This window comes from Somniosus microcephalus, chromosome 1 (genome assembly GCF_052327205.1).
Source record: "Somniosus microcephalus isolate GS21.2 chromosome 1, FLI_Smic_1.0, whole genome shotgun sequence".
Classification (NCBI taxonomy): domain Eukaryota; kingdom Metazoa; phylum Chordata; class Chondrichthyes; order Squaliformes; family Somniosidae; genus Somniosus; species Somniosus microcephalus.
Window position 1 is genome coordinate 143,947,042 of NC_140987.1, and position 25,948 is coordinate 143,972,989.

General features: G+C 45.1%; 1 protein-coding gene across 1 annotated transcript in view; it reads right to left on the minus strand.

Annotated features, from left to right (window-relative positions):
* The window catches only part of lmnb1 (lamin B1), a 96,983-nt gene that overhangs the window by 13,258 nt on the left and 57,777 nt on the right, over positions 1 to 25,948 (minus strand). Inside the window, exons 2-6 of the mRNA XM_085986403.1 lie at positions 14,239 to 14,395; positions 12,352 to 12,477; positions 8,062 to 8,232; positions 5,726 to 5,851; positions 5,417 to 5,637 (exon numbers count right to left, since the gene is read on the minus strand). Coding sequence (XP_085842529.1) covers positions 5,417 to 5,637; positions 5,726 to 5,851; positions 8,062 to 8,232; positions 12,352 to 12,477; positions 14,239 to 14,395 — 801 coding nt within the window. The remainder of the gene's footprint in view (positions 1 to 5,416; positions 5,638 to 5,725; positions 5,852 to 8,061; positions 8,233 to 12,351; positions 12,478 to 14,238; positions 14,396 to 25,948) is intronic.

The following is a 25,948-nucleotide window of genomic DNA, read 5'->3' on the forward strand; positions in this document are numbered from 1 at the left end:
TCTACTGGGGTTGGATTTTCAGTGCAACCTTAAGAGTGTCACATTAGCGTACGACGGACCCCTCCCCCCACTCACAGTCTGCAGCCAGCAGCTTTTAAATCGCCCGCCACGCACCATTTAAGTCCCCCCCCTCCTTGTTCGCTAACCTCACCCGCGACTGTAAGCCCATCACTACCAAAAGCAGGCGTTACAGTGCCGGGGATAGGAGTTTCATTAAATCCGAGGTAGCAAGACTCCTGAAGGAAGGGATTATTGAAAGTAGCACCAGCCCATGGCGAGCACAAGTGGTGGTAGTGAAGATTGGCGAAAAACAGCGCCTAGTTATTGACTACAGCCAGACGATCAATCGCTACACCCAGCTAGATGCATACCCACTCCCCCGCATATCTGACATGGTCAATCAGATAGCACAATACCGGGTGTTCTCAACGATTGATCTGAAGTCGGCATACCACCAGCTCCCCATCAGGGCTGAGGACCGCCAGTACACAGCTTTTGAAGCTGACTGTCGTCTCTACCACTTCCTCAGAGTTCCCTTCGGCGTCACCAACGGGGTTTCAGTCTTCCAACGGGAGATGGACCGGATGGTCGACCAGAACGCGCTCCAGGCCACTTTCCCCTATCTAGACAACGTCACCATCTGCGGCCGCGACCAGCAGGACCATGATGTTAATCTAGAGAAATTCCTCCGTACGGCCCAGCGGCTGAACCTAACATACAACAAGGACAAATGTGTGTTTCGCACCAAGCGCCTTGCCATTCTTGGTTGTGTAGTGGAGAACGGAGTCATCGGCCCCGACCCCGACAGGATGCGCCCCCTTATGGAGCTCCCCCTCCCCCACTGCCAAAAAGCACTGGAGAGATGCCTAGGGTTTTTCTCGTACTATGCTCAGTGGGTGCCCAACTATGCGGACAAAGCCAGACCCCTCATCAAGTCCACCTCCTTCCCCCTGACAGCAGAGGCCTGTGCAGCCTTCACTCTCATAAAAGGAGATATTGCGAAGGCCACAATGCACGCAGTGGATGAGTCCATCCCTTTCCAAGTGGAGAGCGACGCATCCGACTTTGCCCTAGCTGCAACCCTTAACCAGGCGGGGAGACCCGTGGCCTTTTTCTCAAGGACCCTCCAGGGCCCCGAGATTCGACACTCCTCTGTCGAAAAGGAGGCCCAGGCCATTGTGGAAGCTGTGCGACATTGGAGGCATTACCTGGCCGGAAAACGATTTACCCTGCTCACTGACCAGCGTTCAGTAGCTTTTATGTTTAATAATAAGCAGAGGGGCAAAATCAAGAACGACAAGATCTTGAGGTGGAGAATTGAACTCTCCACCTACAATTACGATATCTTGTACCGGCCCGGGAAACTCAATGAGCCCCCAGATGCCCTATCACATGGTACATGCGCCAACGCGCAGGTCGATAGACTGAAGACCCTCCACAATGACCCCTGCCACCCGGGGGTCACCAGGTTTTTTCACTTCATCAAATCCCGTAACCTGCCCTACTCCATCGAGGAGGTCAGGACCATGACCAGGAACTGCCAAATCTGTGCCGAGTGCAAACCGCATTTTTATAGGCCAGACAGAGCAAGCCTGATCAAAGCCACGCGCCCCTTTGAACGGCTGAGCGTCGATTTTAAAGGGCCCCTCCCCTCCTCCGACCGCAATGTGTACTTCCTCAACATAATTGATGAGTACTCCCGTTTCCCGTTTGCCATCCCTTGCTCAGACATGACCAGTACCACGGTCATTAAATGTCTGAATGACCTCTTTGCCTTGTTCGGTTTCCCTAGCTATATTCATAGCGACAGGGGCTCATCCTTTATGAGCGACGAACTCCGGCAGTACCTGCTCTCGAGAGGTATCGCTACAAGCAGGACCACCAGCTACAACCCCCGGGGGAATGGCCAGGTGGAAAGGGAGAATGCGACGGTCTGGAAGGCAGTCCTTTTAAACTTGAAATCTAAGGGCCTTCCGACCTCTCGCTGGCAGGAAGTCCTCCCTGCGGTGCTCCATTCCATTCGGTCACTGCTCTGTACAGCAACCAATGCTACCCCTCGAGAGAATGTTCTCCTTCCCCAGGAAGTCCACATCGGGGATCTCGTTACCGACATGGCTGACTTCTCCAGGACCCGTCCTACTGCGGAAGCACGTGAGGTCCCATAAGACGGACCCCCTGGTCGAGAGGGTGAGCCTCCTCCATGCCAACCCTCAGTATGCTTACGTGGTGTACCCGGACGGGCAGGAGGACACAGTCTCCATACGAGACCTCGCACCTTCGGGTGCTCCCGAAACACCCCCCTCGCCATCCACCACTACCCACGCCTACCCCCAGTACGCTTACGTAGCGTACCCGGACGGGCGGGAGGACACAGCCCCCACACGAGATCTCGCACCTTTGGGTGCCCCTGAAACACTACCATTGCCATCCACCACTACCCACAACCCAACCCCGCTAGACGGCATGCCGCAGCCCCAGGACCCGTCATTGACCACCCAACCACTCAATGAGACGCCAGATTCAACGTTGGATGCTGCACCATCACCGCCGCCACCACGACGACGATCAGGACGGCATACAAGGCCACCTGATAGACTTACTTACACGAACCTTTAGTACACTTCACCCCGCCGGACTCGATTTTAAACAAGGGGTGAATGTGGTAAACCACTGTTGTTGTTGTTGTTACACACTGTTGTACCTATGCATGCCTCAACATGTCTCGGCTGGCTCCACCCACACAGGCTCAGGTATAAAGGTGATTGACCTGCAGCCCCCTGCCTTCTTGGAACCCAGTCAACCACGAGAGGCATGCTCTGTTCTTTGCTAATAAAAGCCTTTAGTTACTCTCTTAACTCTGTCTTTTATGAGTAATTGATAGCGCATCAATAGGTATGATTCCAACCAATGGAGAGTTTTCCCCTTGATTCCCATTGACTTCAGTTTTGCTAGGGCTCCTTGATGCCACACTCGATCAAATGCTGCCTTGATGTCAAGGGCAGTCACTCTCACCTCACGAGTTCAGCTCTTTTGTCCATGTTTGGACCAAGGCTGTAATGAGGTCAGGAGCTGAGTGGCCCTGGCGGAACCCAAACTGGACGTCAGTTAGCAGGTTATTGCTGAGTAAGTGCCGCTTGATAGCACTGTCGACGACACCTTCCATCACTTTGCTGATGATTGAGAGTAGACTGATGGGACGGTAATTGGCCAGGTCAGATTTGTCCTGCTTTTTGTAGACATGACATACTTGGGCAATTTTCCACATTGCCGGCTAGATGCCAGTGTTGTAGCTGTACTGGAACAGCTTGGCTAGGGGCGCAGCTAGTTCTGGAGCACAAGTCTTCAGTACTATTGCCGGAATGTTGTCAGGGCCCATAGCCTTTGCAGTATCCAGTGTCTTCAGCCGTTTCTCGACATCACGTGGAGTGAATTGAATGGGCTGAAGACTGGCATCTGTGATGCTGGGGACCTCAGGAGGAGGCCGAGATGGATCATCCACTCGGCACTTCTGGCTGAAGATAGTTGCAAATGCTTCAGCCTTGTCTTTTGCACTCACGTGCTGGGCTGCACCATCATTGAGGATGGGGATATTTTTGGAGCCTCCTCCTCCTGTTAACTGTTTAATTGTCCACCACCACTCACGACTGGATGTGGCAGGACTGCAGAGCTTTGATTTGATCCGATAGTTGCGAGATCGCTTAGCTCTGTCTATCGCATGTTGCTTCCGTTGTTTGGCATGCAAGTAGTCCGGTGTTGTAGCCTCACCAGGTTGACACTTCATTTTTCGGTATGCCTGGTGCTGTTCCCGGCATGCTCTCCTGCACTCTTCGTTAAACCAGGGTTGATCTCCTGGCTTGATGGTAATGGTAGAGTGAGGGATATGCCGGGCCATGAGGTTACAGATTGTGGTTGAATACAATTCTGCTGCTGCTGATGGCCCACAGCGCCTCATGAATGCCCAGTTTTGAGTTGCCAGGTCTGTTCGAAATCTGTCCCATTTAGCACGGTGGTAGTGCCACACAACACGGTGGAGGGTATCCTCAACATGAAGACGGGACTTCGTCTCCACAAGGACTGTGCGGTGGTCACTTCCACCAATGCTGTCATGGAAAGATGCATCCGCAACAGGTAGATTGGGGAGGACGAGATCAAGTAGGTTTTTCCCTCTTGTTGGTTCCCTCACCACCTGTCGCAGACCCAGTCTGGCAGCTATGTCCTTTAGGACTCGGCCAGCTCGGTCAGTTGTGGTGCTACTGAGCCACTCTTGATGGACATTGAAGTCCCCCACCCAGAGGACATTTTGTGCCCTTGCTACTCTCAGTGCTTCTAACAATTGGTGTTCAACATGAAGGAGTACTGATTCATCAGCTGAGGGAGGGCGGTAGGTGGTAATTAGCAGGAGGTTTCCTTGCTCATGTTTGACTTGATGCCATGAGACCTCATGGGGTCCTGAGTCAATGTTGAGGACTCCCAGGGCTACTCCCTCCCGACTGTATACCACGGTGCCACCACCTCTGGTGGGTCTGTCCTGCCGGTGGGACAGGACATACCCAGGGATGGTGGTGTCTGGGACATTGGTTGTAAGGTATGATTCGGTAATTATGACTGTCAGGCTGTTGCTTGGCTAGTCTGTGGGACAGCTCTCCCAATTTTGGCACAAGCCCCCAGATGTTGGTAAGGAGGACTTTGCAGGGTCGACAGGGCTGGGTTTGCCATTGTCGTTTCCGGTGCCGAGGTCGATGCCGGGTGGTCTGTCCGGTTTTATTCTTATTGTTTTTCGTAGCGGTTGTTTACAACTGAGTGGCTTGCTAGGCCATTTCAGAGGGCATTAAGAGTCAACCACATTGCGGTGGGTCTGGAGTCACATGTAGGCCAGACTTCCTTCCCTAAAAAAGGACATTAGTGAACCAGGTGGGTTTTTGCAACAATCGACAATGGTATCATGGTCGCCATTACTAAGACTAACATTTATATCCAGAATTAAATTGAATTGAATTTAAATTCCACCAGCTGCCGTGGTGGGATTTGAACCCATATCCTCAGAGCATTTGGCTGAGCCTCTGGCTTACTTGTCTAGTGACATAACCACTACGCCACCGCTCGGTGGGCAAATAGCTAAACTCTGCACCAGCAATTGCCTTTTCGTGGTCCACGCGGATGGCCTGTCAACACGTATGTTGACAGACTGCAAGTTCTGGATTTCACGCATGCAGAAATCCCGAACTTGCGGTGGATTTCAAAGGAATGGCGGCGTACTCGGAGTGAGTACATACCGACCGCAAAATCCAGGTCATCATGTCGGGAGGGAACAAAAAAAAGTGTGGATAAAAACAATGTTAAAATATGATCTTCAACATAGCCCCCTTAAAAAACTTTAAAGTAGATGTTACAAATTTGTCAGACCAAAGAAGATTACCTCTCCTCTTCACCCTCCAGCAGTTTCCTGTACGCACTAATTTCCATATCCAATGCTAACTTAACATCCAAAAGATCTTCATATTCATTTAGCTGCTGCTGCATCTGAGCTCTGATCTCCGCCATTTCTTTTTCCTTTTCGGTTAGCAGCCTGCGATTTCCATCCCTCTCTTTTTCCAGAGCTTCTTCCAATTCCTGAGCCCTGTCTTGCCAGACTCTAGACTATGGCAAGGAGGCAGAATGAGATTAAGAGTTAAAAGCGTTTAAATTTACTGATTATATTTCAAATTCAATTAATAAATTTACTTACATCTTTTTGCATGTTGAACAACTGAGTGCTGAGGCTCTCTATCCTCATGGCATTTTCCTTTAGCTCCTCTTCAGCTGCCTTGGTTGACCGGGTGTTCATCTCTGAGGCAAGCCTTGCATTTTCAAGCTGAAAAACATACATCATTACTCAGGAAATTTCAAAATCTGCAGTTTCTCAAAATGGTTCACAATTGAGTCACTTATTCAGCTATGCTGTCAAATTACCCTAAATTTGAATGCCATGATTAGATAGATATGCAATTTTGTGGCTGTAGAGTTTTAAAAAGAATTAATAATCTACAGGGCAATGAGGATATTGAATACTGATGAGATTTAGCTAAAGAGCATTAATTTGACATTTAAACTGTAGACATTTAGCAGCGTTAGTTCTATTAAAAAATGTAACAGGTGCATTTGCGGTGACTAGTATTTTCAGCTCTTCAGAATTCCTTCAGTATAAAGCATTATCCTGGCAAGCCAATTTTCTAAGTTGATCTATTTCTCATTACTGTAATACAAGTACTGTAAACCCCAATCTACATATTGCATCTCCCTACCAGATCAAGTGTTTTTTTTTAAGCCAAGTGATATGCAAAGAAAACTCTGAACTGCTCAGTCACACCCATCATTGCTTCCCCTTCTGTGGCACATATGCAGTTTTGTGCCAGGATCAAAGCAGCCATTGGTAAACAAATTGGATTCATATAGCACCTTTAACAGACTATAATGTCCCAAGGTGCTTCACAGGAGCTTTATCAAACAAAATTTGACATCGAGCCACACAAGGAGATATTAGGCCAGGTGATCAAAAGCTTGGTCAAAGAGGTAGGTTTTAAGGAGCGAGAGGCAGAGAGGTTTAGGGAGGGAAATCCAGAGCTTAGGGCCTAGGCAGCTGAAGGCATGGCCGCCAATGGTGGATCAATTAAAATCAGTGATGCGCAAGAGGTCAGAATTGGAGAAGCGTAGAGATCTTGGGAGGATTGTAGGACTGGAGGGGGTTAGAGATTGGAAGGGGCGAAGCCTTGGAGGAATTTAAAAACAAGGATGAGAATTTTAAGATCGAAGCGTTACTGGACTGGGAGCTGATGTAGGCAAGCGATCACAAGGGCAATGGGTAAACGGGACTCGGTGCGAGTTAGGATATGGGCAGCAGAGTTTTGAATGAGCTCAAGTTTACAAAGGGTGGAAGATGGGAAGCCAGCCAGGACAGCATTGCAATAATTGAGTCTAGGAGGTAACAAAGGCATGATGGAGGAGGGTTTCAGCAGATGAGCTGAGGTGGGCGACATTACGGAGGTGGAAGTAGGCGGTCTTGGTGATGGAGCAAATATGGGTACTAGCTGCAGCAATGAATGTAAAACCGTTGTAAATAAATAAGCAAAACATACAAAACATACAATTGAATCCATGCAACCCTTAGCTATTAAACTAGCCAATGCAAACAAGCATTAAAATTGTTTTAAAGCAAAAAACTTGATAGAAAAAATTGAGGCAATAAAATATTTCCACATAGACAGAAAGAGAGAAGTCACTTATGATTTTGCTTGCAGCTCTTCCAGTCATTTGATGTTGCAAATGTGGCCATTTATTGGAATGGTGTGATTAGTGTAACTGTCTAGAATCAGCGTCATCTCCAAGTTAGTTATCACTTACATAGGAACACTTGAAAAATTAGTCTCAGCAAACACTTCTTGCCAAGGTTATTGGATACTATGGAGTGGAATCTCAACATTAGTTATTGTGTTCTGATGTATACATTTCTGAGCAATCAGGAGCTATTCCCCATTAATGTAATTTTAGAAGCATGACAATTCTAATAAAAAAGTTGGATAGCGTACATGTTTGGAAAAAAAATGAAAGGAAGCATAACCTCAAGTGATAAAATCTTAAGAGGAACAGAGATTTAAAGATACAAGTACAGAGATCATTAAAGGTTGAGAGTGCAGGTTAAAAAGACCATGAAAAGGCAAATTATTTTGGTGTTTCATACATGTGGACATTGAATTTGCACAAGACACATTTGGAGTATTCCAAACAGCTCTGGACATGCCATCATAGGAAGGCTATTAAAGCCATGGAAAGGACACAGTGAAGATTGACTAGAATGATTCCAGGGTTAAGAGGTGACACTCAAGACTACTCAGAAAATTGAAGCCTTTTTCCACTGGAACAATAATAGCTAAATGAAAAGATCAAAGAAGTTTTTAAAACTGCAGATAGATTTGAGTGTAAAAAGTTTAAAAATTGGTTAAACCTAGGTACTGATTTTCCTTGAAACACCATTTTTTTTTGATGCACTGGATTCTCTCCCATGTAGGGGGGGAAAGTTTCTATTACCTTATTGTGGAAGTTTCTCTCTAGTTCTTCTTTATAGATTTTCACTTGTTGATCATGATGTTCTCTCAATTCCTGCAGAGCTTGGGCCAGCTTGTGCTCATATTCAACAAACCGACCTGTATCCACCTCAACCAGACGAGTCGCGTGTCTCTTTTTGGTTTCTTTGATTTCCTGGAATCATAGAAAAGAACCACAAGTATGTGGAGTAGCAAGACCAAACAAATGCTCAAGTTTACATCTCAGCCATCTTGAGTTTTTAAAAGAAATATATAAACTTTACTTACAGGATAGACAGATGGAATCTGATGACGTGACCTGGTAGTCCAGAGCATCAACGTAGTAATACATTACAATGGGTTTGTTTTGGGAAACTTAATTGCATGGGAAATTACAGTATCGAGATTGCCTGGGGAAGCTGGGTATACATTGGAATAAAAAGGGAATCTAAGATCTACAAGAAAAGCCGATTCTTTCAAAAGTTTCATAAGCTTTCCATTCTTGGTTCTTGCCCACACCAATGTGCCTGCAGCTTCATCCGCCTGTTCACCTGAATTCAATCTCAACAACCGCCATATTCCACTTAGAGTTGAAATTCCTACTTCAGTCACTAAGTCCATACTTTTTCCCCTAAACTCCCTTTGCCCCAATTTCTCTGTCCTTACTCACTTCACCCAACACATTAACTTTCACAGCCACCCAGTCAATCTCATTATCATGCATGGCCTCACCAACTCCAAGGTTTCAGTCACCGACAAAGCCAATTCGGAGTTTCATCTTCCCTAACACACAGAATCAGAAAATTTGAACACACGGGTCATTTGGCCCACTGACCTGTGCCAATGCTAGCTCTTCAAATGGAGCTATCTACACTAATCCCATTTCACTGCTCTTATCCCATATCCTATTACTAATTTTCAAATATTTTTCCAATTCATTTTTAAACAACATTACAGGCCCTGAAATTCCTAGAGGGTTGCCAGTTTCCTACTGTAACTCCAACAGAATTGCCAGGAAAACAGTGGTCATCACCCATTCCTCGAAAATCTCACCTTCAATCTCCATTTCAAATTCTCTCTCTTGAAGGCATTCAATCACTTCACTGCCACCCAGCTCTACACTTGCCTCCTTTTTTCAAATCTCTCATCTGGTTTCCACTTTGCCCACAGCAGCAAGACTACCATAGTCAATGCCACCAGTGGCATCCTCTGCAATTGTGCTGCATTACCCCCCAGTTCTCCTCAGCCTCTCGGATATTCAATATTATCGATAAATCCAACATACTCCAGTCTCTCTTCCAGTTCACCTCTTGAAATCTCATTCGCTTGGTTCCAATGATACCTGTTCCATCAGAAGCAACACCTTCTCATCCCACCCCTTGCAAGGTCAGCTTGAGTGTCCCAAGACTATCATTGGCCTCCTCCTTTTCTTCATCCATATACTGGCCCTAAGCAGCATTATCTTTAAGGAGCGAGTTAGATCTATGCTCCAGCATCCAGCTCTACATCTCCAGCACCAACCTCAACTCTACAAGCACCAATGTGCTGTTTGATTAGTGGTTAGGCATCAAATCAATAAAAGGGGCCAGAACTTTCCCAACTTAATATTGACAAAAACCAAAGCCATCCTGCTCAGCTCCTGCCAAAATCCCTGCACTTTAAACTCCAATTCCATCCCCCTGTCCAGCTAACTGTTCAGACAAATCCAGATGATGCACAACCTTGGTATTGTATTGGATCCAGTGCTGAACTTCAAACCCTATAATCCCATTACCAAGACAGCCCAAGTCCACTTTTGCAACATGACCTGTATCCACCTTTCATGTCATCCCCAATACCATTTCAACTTTCATCCATGCCTTATTAACCCCTCCCCATCATGCTCAATCTCAACATTTTCCTAGTTAGTTGCCCCAAGCTCCACCAAACAAGAACCTCAACTTGTCAAAAATTCTGTAGCCCGCATCCTATTCCACACTTGTAGTCCCACTTGCACATCACCCCTGTGCTTGGCAGCCTTCACTGGCTTGCTGCCTACTGCTTAGCCCAATACTCTGAATTCAAGATCCAGATCTACATAATCACTCCATAGCTTTACCCTGTCCTAACTTTGCAATGTCCGCCAGCCCACACACTTGCATGCAATGTCTTGGTGTTCGAACTCTGGCCCCACTACTCCATCTTCAATGTCACTTTTCAACCATCTTGATCATAGACTCAAACTCTCCCTAAACCCCTCTCCCTTCTAACTTTCTCCAAATGTAGCCCTTCAACCATTCCATTGGTCATCTCCACTAACTCTGCTACTAATGCTCAGTTTTAGTTTCCTCTCCTTTCTCAAACATCTTGGAGCATTTATTACCCTAAAAAGGCAAATGGCAGCTGATCTGTTCAAGGATTGATCGCTCACATCCTCAACCATCCAGGACAAAGGCACCCCTTTACCACCTTAAACATCCACTCCCTCCACCACCAGTATACCGTGGCTGCAGTGTGTACCATCTACAAGATACACTGCAGCAACTCGCCAAGGCTTCTTCGGCAGCACCTCCCAAACCCGCAACCTCTTCCACCTAAAAGGACAAAGGCAGCAGATGCATAGGAAGGCCACCACCTCCAAGTTCCCTCCAAGTCACACATCATCCTGACTTAGAAGTATATTGCCAATCTATCATCGCTGGGTCAAAATCCTGGAACTCCCTACCTAACAGCACTGTGGGAATACCTTCACCACATGGACTGCAGCGATTCAAGGCGGCAGCTCACCACCACCTTCTCAAAGGCAATTAGGGATGGGCAATAAATGCTGGCATTGCCAGCGACACCTACATCCTATAAAAACTAATTTAAAAAGTGTTCCTTGATTATCTCCCTTCCTCCACAAACTTCAATTAATCTGGAACTCTATTCCTGCATATCATTCCTTTGCAACCTCCACTGACTCACTACACTAGAAATTAACTTCAAATTTGCTCATCCTCAAATCTCTCCTTGGTCTCACCCTCATCAGTCTCACTCTGCCTTACCCGAGTAAATCGTCTCCATTTGTCCAAAGCCCACACCTGCTGTGCATCCAATGTCATAACTGCTCATCTTTGCCCTTTCTGCAAAGGTCAACATTTCAACCACTAAGCATTTTTACTCTTTCAAAACTACTTTGCCTTTTGCCCTTTCACCCCCTTAAACTTTCCTAACCCATTAGGTTTCCCACTCTTCCCCCTGTAAAATGCTCATATATTCTTCCATGCGAGATGTGCAAGCTATTGTAGCAGACTACAATAACTAAAGACTTCCCTGATCTCTTGATACATGGTAGAAGGTAGCTTTAGGAGTGCAGTGGGAGTATCATATGGCAAGTACAACCAACCATTTTAGAAAGATGACTGCCATAATACAAAAGTGAATTTAAATTCCAAACCCCAGTAATATTCATTCAATTTTGTTCTGTAGGCAAAAAAAGGACCAGCATTTAGCATTTGCTGTTCAATAAGTATATGCTGCAAAAATAATTCAAAATTAACTTGATACGCTCCAAATCAGGAGAATCTCTCTTCTGATGTGCAATTTAAAAAAATGAAAAAACTCAACCTGCATATAAAAATGTTTAAGTGGCTTTGGCTCGTATTTTGACTGATGCTGTGGCCAAAACCATTTCCTAAAATGGTCTCCACCATAGTTCATTCAAAAAAGTGATAGATTGAGCCTTTGTAGTACTGGATTTTTTTTCTAGTTGTAACAGTACTGCACTTGGATTCAATATTTAGGTACATTTATCCTGTAGAAATTTACATTATGGAGGCAATGCAGACAAGGGAGAGCTGGAGCTGGCAATTGCCATAGTATTTTCCTGCTCGCTCCACAGGCATGAAACTATATTAAAAAAAAGTTTCATCTTTTTGTGGGCAGCCTTGTTTTAAGGACTGCTAAAGGCTCGGGACAACTGGGCAGCACATGCTCCACCCAGTTGATGACTAATTTTGCATCAGGGTTCCAATATCGGAGTTAGGATCTTGACTTGCATATTTATAGCACCAAACACCTGTTTCAGGCAGGCACCCTGCACACTTGGAGGTCCTTGGCTTCCAATTTGGCAGCCGGTGCACTTCTGGGGGAAATTGGGTGCAAGAGATCGAGACCCAAAATTGGTTTTCCGAATCTTACTTTTTCACCCCCAAAAAATAAGCACAACAGTGTCCAATTTCTCCTCCTATATGTCTCACTGAAATGGTTTTCTGTAATTAGAAAAATATGAACTGCAATTAATGTGGTATTACATTTAACAGCGCACACTTACCTCTTCATATATATTCTTTCTGAACTCCAGTTCCTCTGTGAGGCTCTGACACCGATTCTCAAGGTCTACTCTCAAGAGGGTCTCTTCTTCTAGTTGTTTCTTCACAGCAGCTAAGGAAACATCCAGCTACAGGAAAGAGATTTTAATTATCATTTTCAAGAATTCAATTCTAACTACCTTAAAATATAAAAGATGCTACTCAAACATAATTAGTCTGTTTACAAAATAATAGAACCAACAGTACTGCAGTTTATTTTAGAAACATATTTGCAGATGCCATGCATCATAGGTAACATAGGTATGCATTGCATCTTGTAGCATGGCGATAGCAAAATACTGCAGATGCTGGAAATCCGAAATAACAAAATGCTGGAAAAACTCAGCAGGCCAGGCAACATCTGTGGAGAGAGAAAGAGTCAACGTTTCGGGTCGAAACCCTTTTACAGAACTGGCAGTTCTGACAGTAGGCAGTACTGTAGAAGGGTTGCGACCCAAAACGTTGACTATTTCTCTCTCCACGGATGGCATCTTGTACCATGTTCACTGAAGACAATTTTTTTTGCGAGGAGAGGTCATTACTTCCAATGTCTTAAGAGAATGGTGAGAAGTTAGCAGAAACTTCCTTATGCAGAAAGTTGTTAGGAGCATGGAATGTTTTGTTACAGGAATTACAGTAGGCAGAGGCTACTGCATCTTAAGGAATATAAAGGAAGACACAAGGCTATGGGGAGAGAGTAGAGCAGTTGGATTGCTCTAGCCAAGAACCTGCAGACACGCTAGCCTCCTTCTGTGCTGAGTGGACTTCTATGGTGAGGGACTCCCTATGCTTACTTCTCCTTTAACAATTATATTTTAAATACAGAAGGACTATGTATTAGCTCACCAGAACAATAAACTTTCTTACCTATTGATCACTTCCTAATGACCAAGCACATACACATCTGCTGAAAACTAAGGACTATTGCTTTAATTACAGTTCAGTATTCTTCGCAGTTTTCCCAGTACCAAAGTAATATTGAAGGGATGATTGCCAAGTTAAACACTGCTTGTGAAAATCTATTAACAAACATTCAGCAAAGGAATGGTTTAGAGCACATTGAATAAAACCCCAAACCTCAGCTGCAAATTTTGTGTTGGTTTAAGTTGTGTGAAAGAGATTTTTTAAAATACAAGTGATCAATGCTGCGTTCCCCCAATGGACAGAAGTCATAGTCATACAATAGGTTGCACTTCACAAATATAGATAAGATAGTAACTGAACAATTAGCCATCCAATGAATTTGGATGAATTTTCAGATGGCAATTCTCAAGATTCTGCATGCAAGACTTTCAAAGAATTCTGGCTGAAACCCATTGTGAAGAGATCGAGAATTGCATATAAAACTGAATGCAATAAACTCAACATGAGGTTTCCAACTTGTAGCCTCCAAGTCCAGACAATCCAACCCTCAAAACTCAATCCAATTACAATTACATTCAGCAATGTTAACTTGTGATATATGCACATTAATGGGAACCGAGATTTAAACCTTGTATCTGGCTTCCATGCTACACTGCTGTGCAACCCACAAACAAAAGAAATTGGATGGAAAGAGGTGTTGCAGGAGAGCACGATAAGATAATGTTCTATGAACAAATGCAAAGCACTGGTCTTCATACCTAAATGAAGAGGAAAAAATTATATGAAATGCTGTAGCTTTCCCCCAAAAAAGTCAAGAGTAAAACAAACACTGAATTGGGGCAGGGAGGGGGGGGGGGGGGGAAGAGAAGAGAGGGAGAAAGGGAAGCAATGGCACTTCTCCAAGCAAGATTTTGACTGAAAGTAAAATTTCAGCCTGGTAGAATTCAATGATTTTTCCAGCCCAACTGTTGAGGTTACAATGTTACCTTTGAAAGATGAGACTGCAAATTCTCAACTTCTTCCTCAAGGGCTTCCTTTCCTCCCAGTGCAGTGGCGAGGCTAGCCTCCTTGGAATGAAGCGCAGTTTCCAGATCTTGAATATGAAGCTGGGCCCCATGTAGGTCAGATTCTTTCTTGGTGAATCTGGTGGAAGACAAAAGAGAGAAAGAGATTCAAACTTCAATTTCCTTCCTCCTAGTTAACCAAAAGTTACAGATACTAGAAACAAATGACTCAGCAATTGGACATTGACTGCAATGCTGTTGCCTTAAATCATTTATGTACTCTGAAATAAAGTCAAATCTTACATAGAAAAGGAAGGATTAAGCATCAATGGCACAATACGGTTTTCAAAAACTAATGTGCCTAGCATTGCTCTATTCCCGACACCAATAGAACCAAAATGCCACATGCTTTAATTTCAGTGTACATTTTAAATTCAATTTCCTTGTAATGTACAAAGCGTTAAAAATACATGTGTTGGAGATACTTTCCTCAAATGTTTCAGTAATATTGTATAGATAACAAAATGCTTCTTCGACGAAATATAAAAGAGAAAAATCACACAACAGGAAGTACATTCTTACGCGAAGAGAACTGAAGTAACTTGAATGTGAAAACCACATCCTTTTTGTACTTGCTTCACCATTTAGTACCAACTTAGTGAATAAATTCAATTGGATAGTCTTTTGATTTTTTTTAAGCCAAAAATCACAAACCACATCAATTACCCATCCTGAAGCAGAGAAGTCTCAAGTCTTAATCAGGAATTCAATTTTTAGAAATGACTATATTTTAAATGCTACATTAATTTTTAATTAAATTGTACAACTTCATCCAATACAACAGCTGCAAATGGAAGGTGTGTGTTAATCTAGGGCTTGCGTACATGGATTTAACCATAGTTAAAGGGGTACCAGAGATACATGGAGGCCACAAAATTCCACAGGAAACGGTCCAGGCAATTATGCTTCAATACTCTCCTAAAGAGTTTGCGGGTTCAGTGGGAGGCCACCTCATTTGCATGAGTCAGTGTGCACAAGTGCCACTTGTAGCACTTTTGTTGGCACCCATCTGCCCCATGCTAACAGAAATTCAGCCAACCACCCACCAGTGTGTGAGAAGGTTGTCCAGGTCTCCCCAAACCCTGGAAATGCTACATTCAGCCTCCCAATCAAGGAAATCAATTCTATTTTGTTTTTCTTTGAGGGGTCCAGGTCTCGGGAGGCGGGGGTCACATGGGACCTGGGAGGCTGCTAGGCCTCATCTCTCGTGTACTAGTTGCCACTACTATGTTGCGTCCCCAATGAGCAATGAGCCAGTACTTAGCAAGTCCCATGGGTATAATTTTGACTTTGGGTGATAGTGTAAGACAGGCAATATCGATTCAGCACCCATTATACATCTCTCCAATTTTAATTTAATTCAATTTTGAAGTCAAAATTAGGCCCAATTAAATCTCCTGCATCACAATTGAGCTGCATTTGAAAGCATCACGATTATTCTGCAAACATTTTATCCCAGGTTATTGCCAATTGATTTGAAATGGCCAAATCCACATAAATCACTACTGATAAAAGGTCTCAATGCCCAACTTTGATCCTCAATCTTGGTACAGTAATTTGGATTTCTACAGCATTACTTTTCTATTCTTTCTAACCAATTAAAGACAGGCAAGTTAATTTCACACAGGAAGAGACACTAGAACATTGGTGTGTTTATACAGAGCCAACCACTTTAGCAAATGTGCAAGCAAATAGCTGCCATTAAACTTCCATTTTGCATGCTTCCCCAATTCCAGTCAGCTTGTTTGAATGGAGAAGAACTGCAAGGATGGTCAACTATTTTCCACTGGGAAAGATTTTTTTTTTTTTTTTTTTAAAAAGCAGTCCACTTTGCACCAGTTGTAGTGCTGTTGTGAATTAATGGCAAGATACTCTCTTGCTTCCAGACATCTGCCTGTATGGCCAGTTTATACTGTTCTTTTGGAAATATACAATCGACATGTTTCTATATGATCTCGCAAGATATGGTATGGTTTTTAACGTACTGAAAACAGATTAACTGGAAAGGAATCCTGAGTTGAGAAATATAGTTTTTATAGTGAGGAGAGACATCATATTGAACTAAGGAGTAACTAGAAAAACAGTACGACTATAATTATCACCTAAAATGTAAAGCAAAGAATTCAGAATGAACAACATTTTCATCTTTAATTTGAAGAAACTATATTTAGTGATAAACTTCTCAAGAGCAATTAGGGATGGGCAATAAATGCTGGCCTTGCCAGTGATGCGGATATCCCATGAACAAATAATTAAAAAAAAAACTGGTATATGCACATTAGATCTGTGGCCAACAGGTCTTTAAAAAAGAGGTAAACAAAATAACTAGAAGAATTTGACACTCAAATTAGGGTTCACAGTTTAGAAGGTTATAGAATTCAGCATCATTGTTCCTACAATAAAACAAGTTATAAAAGAATGTGGGTTGCAGAGTGGGAGTGGATAATCACACCCTCCTTTAATCAGACACCCAAATTCAAATCCAACTGGTAGGATGAAGTCTCCACTCTTGATAACACTAAATAATTTGTATGAAACAAATAGCGTTATGGATGTGCAACCCAATTCATAATCGGTGGATCACAGCACAAAGTAAACCCATGATTCGGTGTACTCAGAGTCCAAAAGTATGACTGTGGAAAATTGAACTAACATTTGAATTGCATTTGAAAAGGAAGAACATAAAATGAAAAAAAATGAAAATGCTGGAAATTCTTAGCAGGTCAGGCAGCATCTGTGGAGAGAGAAAGTGTTAATGTTGAGGTCGATGACCTTTCATCCGAACTGAAATATAAAATTAAATTTGGATTACTAAAAGTATGTGTGCTACGTGATCAAAAACTGAAATCAGCAATTAGGCAGTTGCCTCATTAAAAGACAGTTGTAAGGGAAAAGAATCATGTATAAATATGTCCATAGTTGAAACTCATCTACTGGATACAGATTACGTGCAATAATTAGAACCAATCCTTCTCTCCTTCCCCATCCAAGAATTTCTGATCAAATTTCATGGCCTTCGCATGAAAAGAACATTCATGGTAATTAATGTTTCACTGCAGATGACAAAATACAATTGCATCAAAAATTTAATTGTCAGTTTTCAAATTCGTTTCCAATAGGGAGACAGGTTATAAAAAAGGAAATCAGTTATAAGTGACAAATACACAAAAAAACAAGCATCTGTTAAAGCATTAGACTTATTTGATGGCTTAAGCAAGCACTCTCTTGTAAAAAAAAATTCAACAAGCTGCACATTGCCCAATAGCCTATGTATCAGCCAAGAACCTTGCAAAGTGTTGTATAATTCAATGCAATTTTTCCCTAATGGTTTTCCTTAGGATACTCACTTATGTACAACTTGCTCCCATCCTTCTTGTGACATTATTCCAAATGAAAGTTAACCATTTACCCAAAGAATACGTAAAAAGAGATCCAATCAGTTTAACAAGGAACCAAACAAACCACTTCCTTCCTATGTGTGATCAGCAGTCTGCATGTCCATCTTGCACTCTTGCTTTGAGAGAATATACCTAAATAGGCAAACCAAAAATTTATCTAAGTGGCCATGTGATCACAAGATGACGGCCATCCAGTCCACTCAACTCATCATCCGGAATTCAAATAAGCCGCAAGTTTTTGCTTCCATTACTTTATCTAGGAGACCATTCCAAGTGTTGATCACTGTGTGATGTGCTTCCTGACAACCTTTCCTTAATTTCCCCTTTCCCCAGTTTTAACCTAGTTCTAGTATCCTAGCATATCTTGAAGCAGTGCTCAGGATTGACCTTGCCTATGCCATTAGTATCCTGCATATTTTAGAAGGTCCCCATCCAAATCATTTCCTTCTAAAGGGTAGAGAACCCCAGTTTATTCAGTCTTTCCCAGTCAGTCAGCCGGGTGGTTCCTCACCACACCAGTAAAAAAAAATTTCCTTATGTCTCAGGTGAGCAAAACTAAACTCAAGAATATCCAGAGCACTGTACAGTTTTAGCATCATTTTTACTCAACTGACCTAGCAGCATAATTAAATTTTCATTTATATAGCACCTTTAACATAGTAAAACATCCCAAGGCACTTCACAGGAGCATTTGATAGCGAGCAACATAAAGGAGGTAACCAAAAACTTGGTCAAACAGGTAGATTTTAAGGGGCAACTTAAAAAGGAGGTAGAGGGGTTTAGGGAAGAAATTCCAGAGTTTAGGGCCTAGGCAGCTGAAAGCACAGCTGCCAATGGTGAAGCGATTAAAATAGGGGTTGCACAAGAGACCAGAAATGGAGGAGCAGAGATCCAGGAAGGCTGTAGGCAAAGTTCCCTAATTTTTTTTTTTTGGATGCAAGCCCCGTCAAGGGGCTGCGCAGCCTATTCAAACTTTTTTCCGTTGAGAAGCCGGCAAGCGGCCTACGCAGGAGCTTCAAGCGGCTGTGCGGTTCACTGCTCAACAGGAACGTTGGTTGTAGGGCTCAAGGAGGTTAGAGATAGGGATGGACGAGGCCAAGGAGGGATTTGAAAACTAGGATGAGAATTTTAAAACTGAGGCGTTGCCAGATCGGGAGCCAATGTAGCTCAGTGAGCACATGGGTGATCAGTGAACGGGATAATCAAGCTCCGTTTGCATCCTGAGTTTCTCCAACTGCCTTCTTACTTAGTACTACAAAAAAGTTTTTCATCTATAGCCATGTTTCCTCAACACCAAGTCCCTCTTTGCACCGGACCACCCTTTTAACAGGGTTCTACACACTTCTATTCACCCCAGTGAAACCTTTCAGAATTTGAAGAATTCTTCTGATTAAGTTAAATAATCTATTTGGGTTTACAGCGTCACACCTCAGTGCTCAACTCTTGCCTGTTCAAACCTCATCTAATTTCTATCCTGGTCACAGGACTGACATCTCTGTGGTCAGTCACATAGCTACATAGAAGATAGGAGCAGGAGTAGGCCATTCGAGCCTGCTCCGCCATTCAATGAGATCATGGCTGATCATCCAAATTCAGTACCTGGTCCCTGCCTTCTCCCCATATCCCTTTAGCCTTAAGAAATATATCCAACTCTTTCTTGAATATACTTAATGACCAACAATATCTTCTACAACTGCGACCACAATGATGTGCTCCTCAATCGGTTGCATTTGACAGTGAACACCATCCTCTGCCAAGATCAGAGCACATCACTGAGTGTGCTGGTAATGGAATGAGGCCTGCACTAGTAATCGAGAAAGCCAGTTCAAATCTAACCATGGCAATTTGAATTCAGTTTAAAAAAATAAAAATAAAAACTGGCATCTGTAAAAGTGACCATGAAGCTGTCGGATGATTGTAAAAACCCAACTGGTTCACTAATGTCCTTTAGGAAGGAAAGCTGCCAACCCTACCTGGTCTGGCCTGCGATTCCAGTCCAACTCCAACATAGTTGACTCAAACTGTCCTCTGAAGTGGCCTAGCAAGTCAGACACTCAACAAATCAACTGCAATGGTTCAAGAAAGTGACAGCCTTTGCTCAATGATAGCACTCTCGCTTTGGAATCGGATGGTCATGAGTTCAAGCCCTGGTCCAGAGACTGGAGTGCATAATCTAGGCTGACACTAGTACTGTACTGAAGGAGGACTGGATGAACGAAGAGAGTTGTATATCCAATTTTGCAGATGACACGAAGTTAGGAGGCACAGTAAGTTGGGTATATGGGAGCAAGAAGTGGCAAAAGGGACAGACACAGTAAGTGAGTGGGCAAACTATGGCAGATGATCTGTTCATTTATTTCATTACTGTTTGTGGGACCTTGCCAGGTGCAAATTGACTGCTGCCTTTCTCTACATTACAGCAGTAACTACACTTCAATGGCTGTAAAGCGCATTAAGACATCTACAGCTCGGACTCTGGCCTTTTGTTTGGTTTTTTCCCCCCGCCCCTTCCATTTGTCCCAACAGCCAACTTAGCTCCACACAAACTCCCATTCACCTCTCCACTTTTCTTTAAAAGCATATCTTGAACTAGACATTTGGTGACCTCTCCCAATGTCTTTCTCCATAGTCCAGCAGCAGGTTTCTCCATATTTTCCCCAAAGTGCATCACAAATAGAAATACTTTAAAAAAAATTAGACACTATATAAATGCAGATGGCTGATGCTCTCATCAGTGCAGAATCCATGGAAATCACATTTTGTATTATTAAATGATGCCGTTGTGGCGGAGCCACTAAGGGACTCCGATCAAATGTATATAATTCCCTTTAACAATATGTTAACTACAGCCAGAGTCTCTATCTTTGTATATACTGTTTGCATGTACAGAGCGCAGTACCTTTAAGAGCGCGGGCAAACGCGATGACGTCACGCCGTTAATCACGTGATCCCCATCGGCGGGAAAAACGCAATGACGTCATGACGCCAGCCACAGGACCGCCCAAGCAGTCCTCGTGGAGCCTCCGAACCGACTAGACCTGTATTCGTAGTTCTCGTGCATTGATTTGTTAAACTCAGTTTGTTTTATATTAAACATAGTTTGTCGATCGCCTGAGTCAACCTCAGTCTCTTAATAGGAATTAGACATTCCTACATTGGTGACCCCGACTTTTGCGAACGGTTTTCGCAGAAGGAACGAAGCATGGAAACAAACGCCATTGCATTGAAGCTATCGCAATTCTGGGAGCAACAAGCAACCTCGTGGTTCGTCCAGGTCGAAGCCCAGTTTGCACTACGGAACATCGTTGCGGATCAGACCCATTACTTTTACGTGGTCTCCGCACTCGACAGCTCCACCGCCTCGCGGATCGTCAGCCTGCTTGAGAACCCCCCCGGACGACCGCAAGTATGAAACAATCAGGTCTTCAGGCTCACGAAGTCGGAGCGTGCCCGCCGACTGCTCGCTATGCCCGGCCTCGGGGACTTCAAGCTGTCTGAGCTCATGAGCCAAATGCTCACGCTCCTTGGCTCCGAACCGGAATGCTTCCTCTTTAGGGAGCTCTTCCTCAGTTAGTTACCAGAGCAAGTACAAGCTGCCCTGGCCCGGTCCAAAGTCAGACTGCGCAGCGCTTGCTGCCGAAGCAGACAAGATCTTCGCGGTGACGCAGTACTGCGCTGCCACGAGGCGCCCATCCCCCACAGATGCCGCCCCAGCTCCTCAACTTGCGGGGTTGTGCTTCTACCACGCCCGTTTTGGCGCGAAAGCAAGATGTTGCCGCCCTCCCTGCAGCTTCTTGCCCCCAAAAAAAATCAACTCTGGCAAAAGAGGACTGGCTCTAATGGGCGCCCCGCGGCTGCGATGGCAATCGGAAACGCTGGAAAGCTTCTGTTTATCACCGACTCGCTCTCTGGTCGACGTTTCCTATGCGACACCAGGGCGCAGTGTAGCATCCTACCCGCGTCAAATCTTGATATACAGGCTGGGAGGCACGGCCTATCCCTCGAGGTGGCTAATGGCGGGACTATTTGAACCTTCAGCAGACGGCAGGGTCCAGGTATGTTTCGGCGGCCAGCAGTTTGGCTGGGAATTAATCACGGCCAAGGTCTCGCAAGCCACCCTCGGTGCGGATTTCTTGTGCGCCAACAGCCTCCTGGTTGATGTAAGGCACCGACGTTTAATCAATGCGGCCACGTTCCACTCCATCCCTCGCCACCGAAGTAACGCCATGTCGCACACCGTCTCCTGTGCGTTCCCGCCTCCGGCTGAGTTCACTCGCCTGCTAGGGGGTTTCCCAGACTTGACCAGACCCACCTTCTCCACGGCCACGAAACATGGTGTCGAACATCACACCACTACTACTGGCTCACTAGTCTACGCACGGGCCCGGCGACTCGAACCTGGCAAGCTCGCGGCTGCGAAAGCGGAGTTCGCCACGATGGAACGGCTAGGGATTATTCGCTGGTCGAATAGTCCCTGGTCTTCACCTTTACACATTGTCCCGAAACCTGGCGGCGGATGGCGGCCATGCGGCGGCTAAACGACGCCACTACTCCTAATCGGTACCCGATCCCTCATATCCAAGATTTCTCTGCCCATTTGGCAGGAAATACCATTTTCCCCCAAAGTCGACCTTATCCGTGGCTACCACCAGGTCCCCGTGCACCCGCAAGGCCTCCCGAAAACGGCAGTCATCACCCCATTCGGCCTTTTCGAATTTCTGTGGATGCCGTTTGGGCTGAAGAACGCTGCACAGGCTTTCCAGTGCCTGATGGACTCCGTACTTCGGGACCTCAAGTTTATATTTGTCTACCTCGACGACATCCTCATTGCCAGTTCCAACAGAGGAGCACATCTGCCATTTACGCACCCTCTTTAGACGCCTCAGCCAACATGGCCTGATCATCAACCCGGCCAAGTGCCAGTTCGGCCTGCAACAGATTGATTTCTTGGGCCATCGCTTCACATCGGACGGCGCAATTCCTTTGCAAACGAAGGTGGAGGCAGTAAAATCTTTTCAACGCCCGCAGACCATCAGGGCCCTGCAGGAGTTCCTCAGGATGGTACCGCTTCGTGCCTAAGGCAGCTCTGCTCATGCAGCCCCTGTACGAGGCCAAGGACAAGTCTGGCAAGGATCCGGTAAGCTGGTCGGTCGACATGTACCGGGCGTTTGTTGACACAAAAAGCGCCCTCGCCAACGTGACCATGCTGGCGCACCCGCTGCCACCATCGCCCTCACCGACGCGTCAGACTACGCCATCGGCGCAGTGCAGGAACAGTGGGTAAATGGAACGTGGTAACCGCTGGCGTTCAGCCGTCAACTACGGCGAAACGAGCGGAAGTACAGTACCTTCAACCGGGAGTTGTTGGCTCTTTTTCTGGCCATCCGCCATTTCCAGTTCTTGCTGGAGGGACGTCCTTTCACTGCTTTTGTAGACCATAAGCCACTAACGTTCGCTATGGCCAAGACTGCCGAACCGTGGTCAGCCGGACAACAATGTCAGTTGACGTTATCTCTGAATTCACTACTGATATTCAGCACGTGGCCGGTAAAGACAACCTGGTGGCGGATTGCCTCTCCCGCGCGACGTTCAGGCAGTCCAGCTTGGCATCGACGCTGCCCTCATGGCTGCGGATCAAGCCTCGGATCCAGAGGTCCAAGCTTACCGAACCAGCCCCTCTAGCCTCCACGCGGCCGACGTCAAATTCCATGCCGCAGGCACCATGCTACTTTGAGACTTCTCCATAGGAGATCCTTGCCCTATCGTGCCAGTTGCCTGGTGCCGAAGTGTATTTGACACCATACACGGGCCGTCATCCAGGCATGAAGGCCTCGCAAAGGTTGATGTCGTCCAAGTTTGTTTGGCGGGGCATGCATATGGATGTCCGCGACTGGGCCAACACCTGCGCAGTCTGCCAAAAGGCCAAGGTGCAGCGTCACATCAAAGCTCCATTGGCCACCTTCGCTGTTCCAGAGCGACGGTTCAATCACGTGAATGTGGACCTGGTGGGGCCACTTCCACCTTCATGGGTTTACACACATCCTTACGATGTTAGACCGCACCACTAGATGGCCAGAAGCAGTTCCCTTGTCATCCACCACTTCGGCAGACGTTGCCAGGGCATTCATCTCCTCTTGGGTCGCCCGTTTCGGGGTACCGGCGGACATCTCTTCTGATCGCGGACCGCAATTTTCCTCTGAGCTCTGGAATGCAGTGGCTCAGGGGCTTGGCATCAAGCTCCATCGCACCACAGCCTATCATCCACAGGCAAACGGCCTGTGCGAACGATTTCACCGGTCGCTCAAAGCCACACTGAGGGCCAGTCTCCAAGGCGCTGGGTGGATGGACAGGCTACCATGGGTCCTGTTGGGTCTTTGCACGGCACCCAAGGAAGATCTTCGCTCGTCCTCGGCAGAGCTCGTCTATGGCCAACCGCTACGCGTACCAGGTGATTTCTTTCCGACTCCAACAGAGCAATGTTGAAACGGATTTTTTTGGTCCTCAATCTGGTTCAGTACAAACACTGAGTCGAATACTGGTTTAGTTCAACAGTTGTTTTATTCTGTCGTCCCGGGAGACTTACTCTGATACAGCACCGTTCTGACTCCAGCAGAGTCTCGACAGGTTCCACCAGAGCAAGCAATCTTTCATACTGTGGGTCACATTATTATACTTTACTTTTGAAAAGACATTAACACATCTTACAGTCTGCACCAATCCCGAGCTGGGCACGTACACATTTAAATTGATTTCCTGGCCTGGCAGTTTGAAATAAAGTCGTCACATTTCATTGAATGGTTTATAGTTTAGGAAATATGCGGGTAATGGTTTCACGATCACCTAATCAGTATGGTAATGCGTTTTCAATAATGGTAATGTGTTTTCTGATCGCCTATTGTCTGTATATCCTCTGCACTCCGCCCTACACTGTTTCCACCAGCAAGGTGTGACATCGTGGGTGCCAGCCATATTAGCAGCCACAGATCAGTTTAGCTTTTCCCGAGTTAACATGATCATCTCTTACAATATGCAAGTGACTCAGCGATGTCGACATTGCACCACCATTTTAGGCTAACAGGGTCCTCCATTTTAGGTTGGCAGGGTCCTTGGCCATGCGGAGCGAGTTGTTACCTTATTTTTGCATTCTATATTCTCATTCCCCCCTTTTATCATTCCATGATAACCATCTAAGGTACCCAGTGATTCTGGGCTTCATCCTACTGGTCCATCTCTACTTTATTGAGTCTATTATACTCCTCCTCCATTAATTCCTTCTCGACTTGCTCCTTTAACATCTCACTCGCTTCACCCTCTATATTTAGTAATTCAATTTCTTCTTCTGATGATTTCCTTTTTTAATAGTCCATTACAGAAGTCCCATTTAGTCACGTTCCAGGATCCGAAAGCTTTAAGATTCTTGTCTTTGCACTGGAGAATATCTCTTCGGCACATTTCTTCAGTCAATTGAACGCCCCGCCCGCGAGCAGGATAACGCTCAGAAGCAGTAATAAGGTCCTCATCTTGATCCTCCGTGATCAATCAATGCGACTTATTAGTTATTAATCTGGAAAACAAACTGCTTACACAAGATCCAAAGTTAAAAACTTAAAGCTAAAATTTTGAAAATTAAAAATTAGAAATCGTATAATAAAAGTAGGATTTTGGCAGGCCAAAACAATCCAAACACAACACCAGACCTCGTAAAACTGCAGTCACCTTTATCAAGGCCGAGCGTGAGTTCTGTAGTCTCTTATCAATTAAAATAAAATTAATGATTGTTCGTAAAATCTACTCTATACTGTACTGAAATCTACTGATTATCTCCCCCCCTTTTGATTGGTTTCTCCAATCAATTTACAATGGTGGAAGTGCACCCATGCGCTTCTTCCCTCGACCTTAGCTGCAGTCGGGGTTGTTAGTAAGACCTGATATGGACCTTCCCACCTTGGATCTAGACTTTTACGAGTCCAGTTCTTAACCATCACATACGAACCTGGTTCAATTTTTAGAGAACCAGATAAGTCAGGAAGTTCACCATATGCAGCACGGACTTGTGAATGCAGCCCACGTAAAACCTTAGTAAGAGCCAAGACATAGGTCGTCATTTCTTCAGTCATATGGTGAAAATGCACCGTTGTAGCAGCATTTTGGTTCCAGGGAGTCTTGAGTGGTTTACCATAGATAATCTCAGCAGGGGTAAGTCGTGCTTTACCCGCGGGTGTGGTGCGGATCTG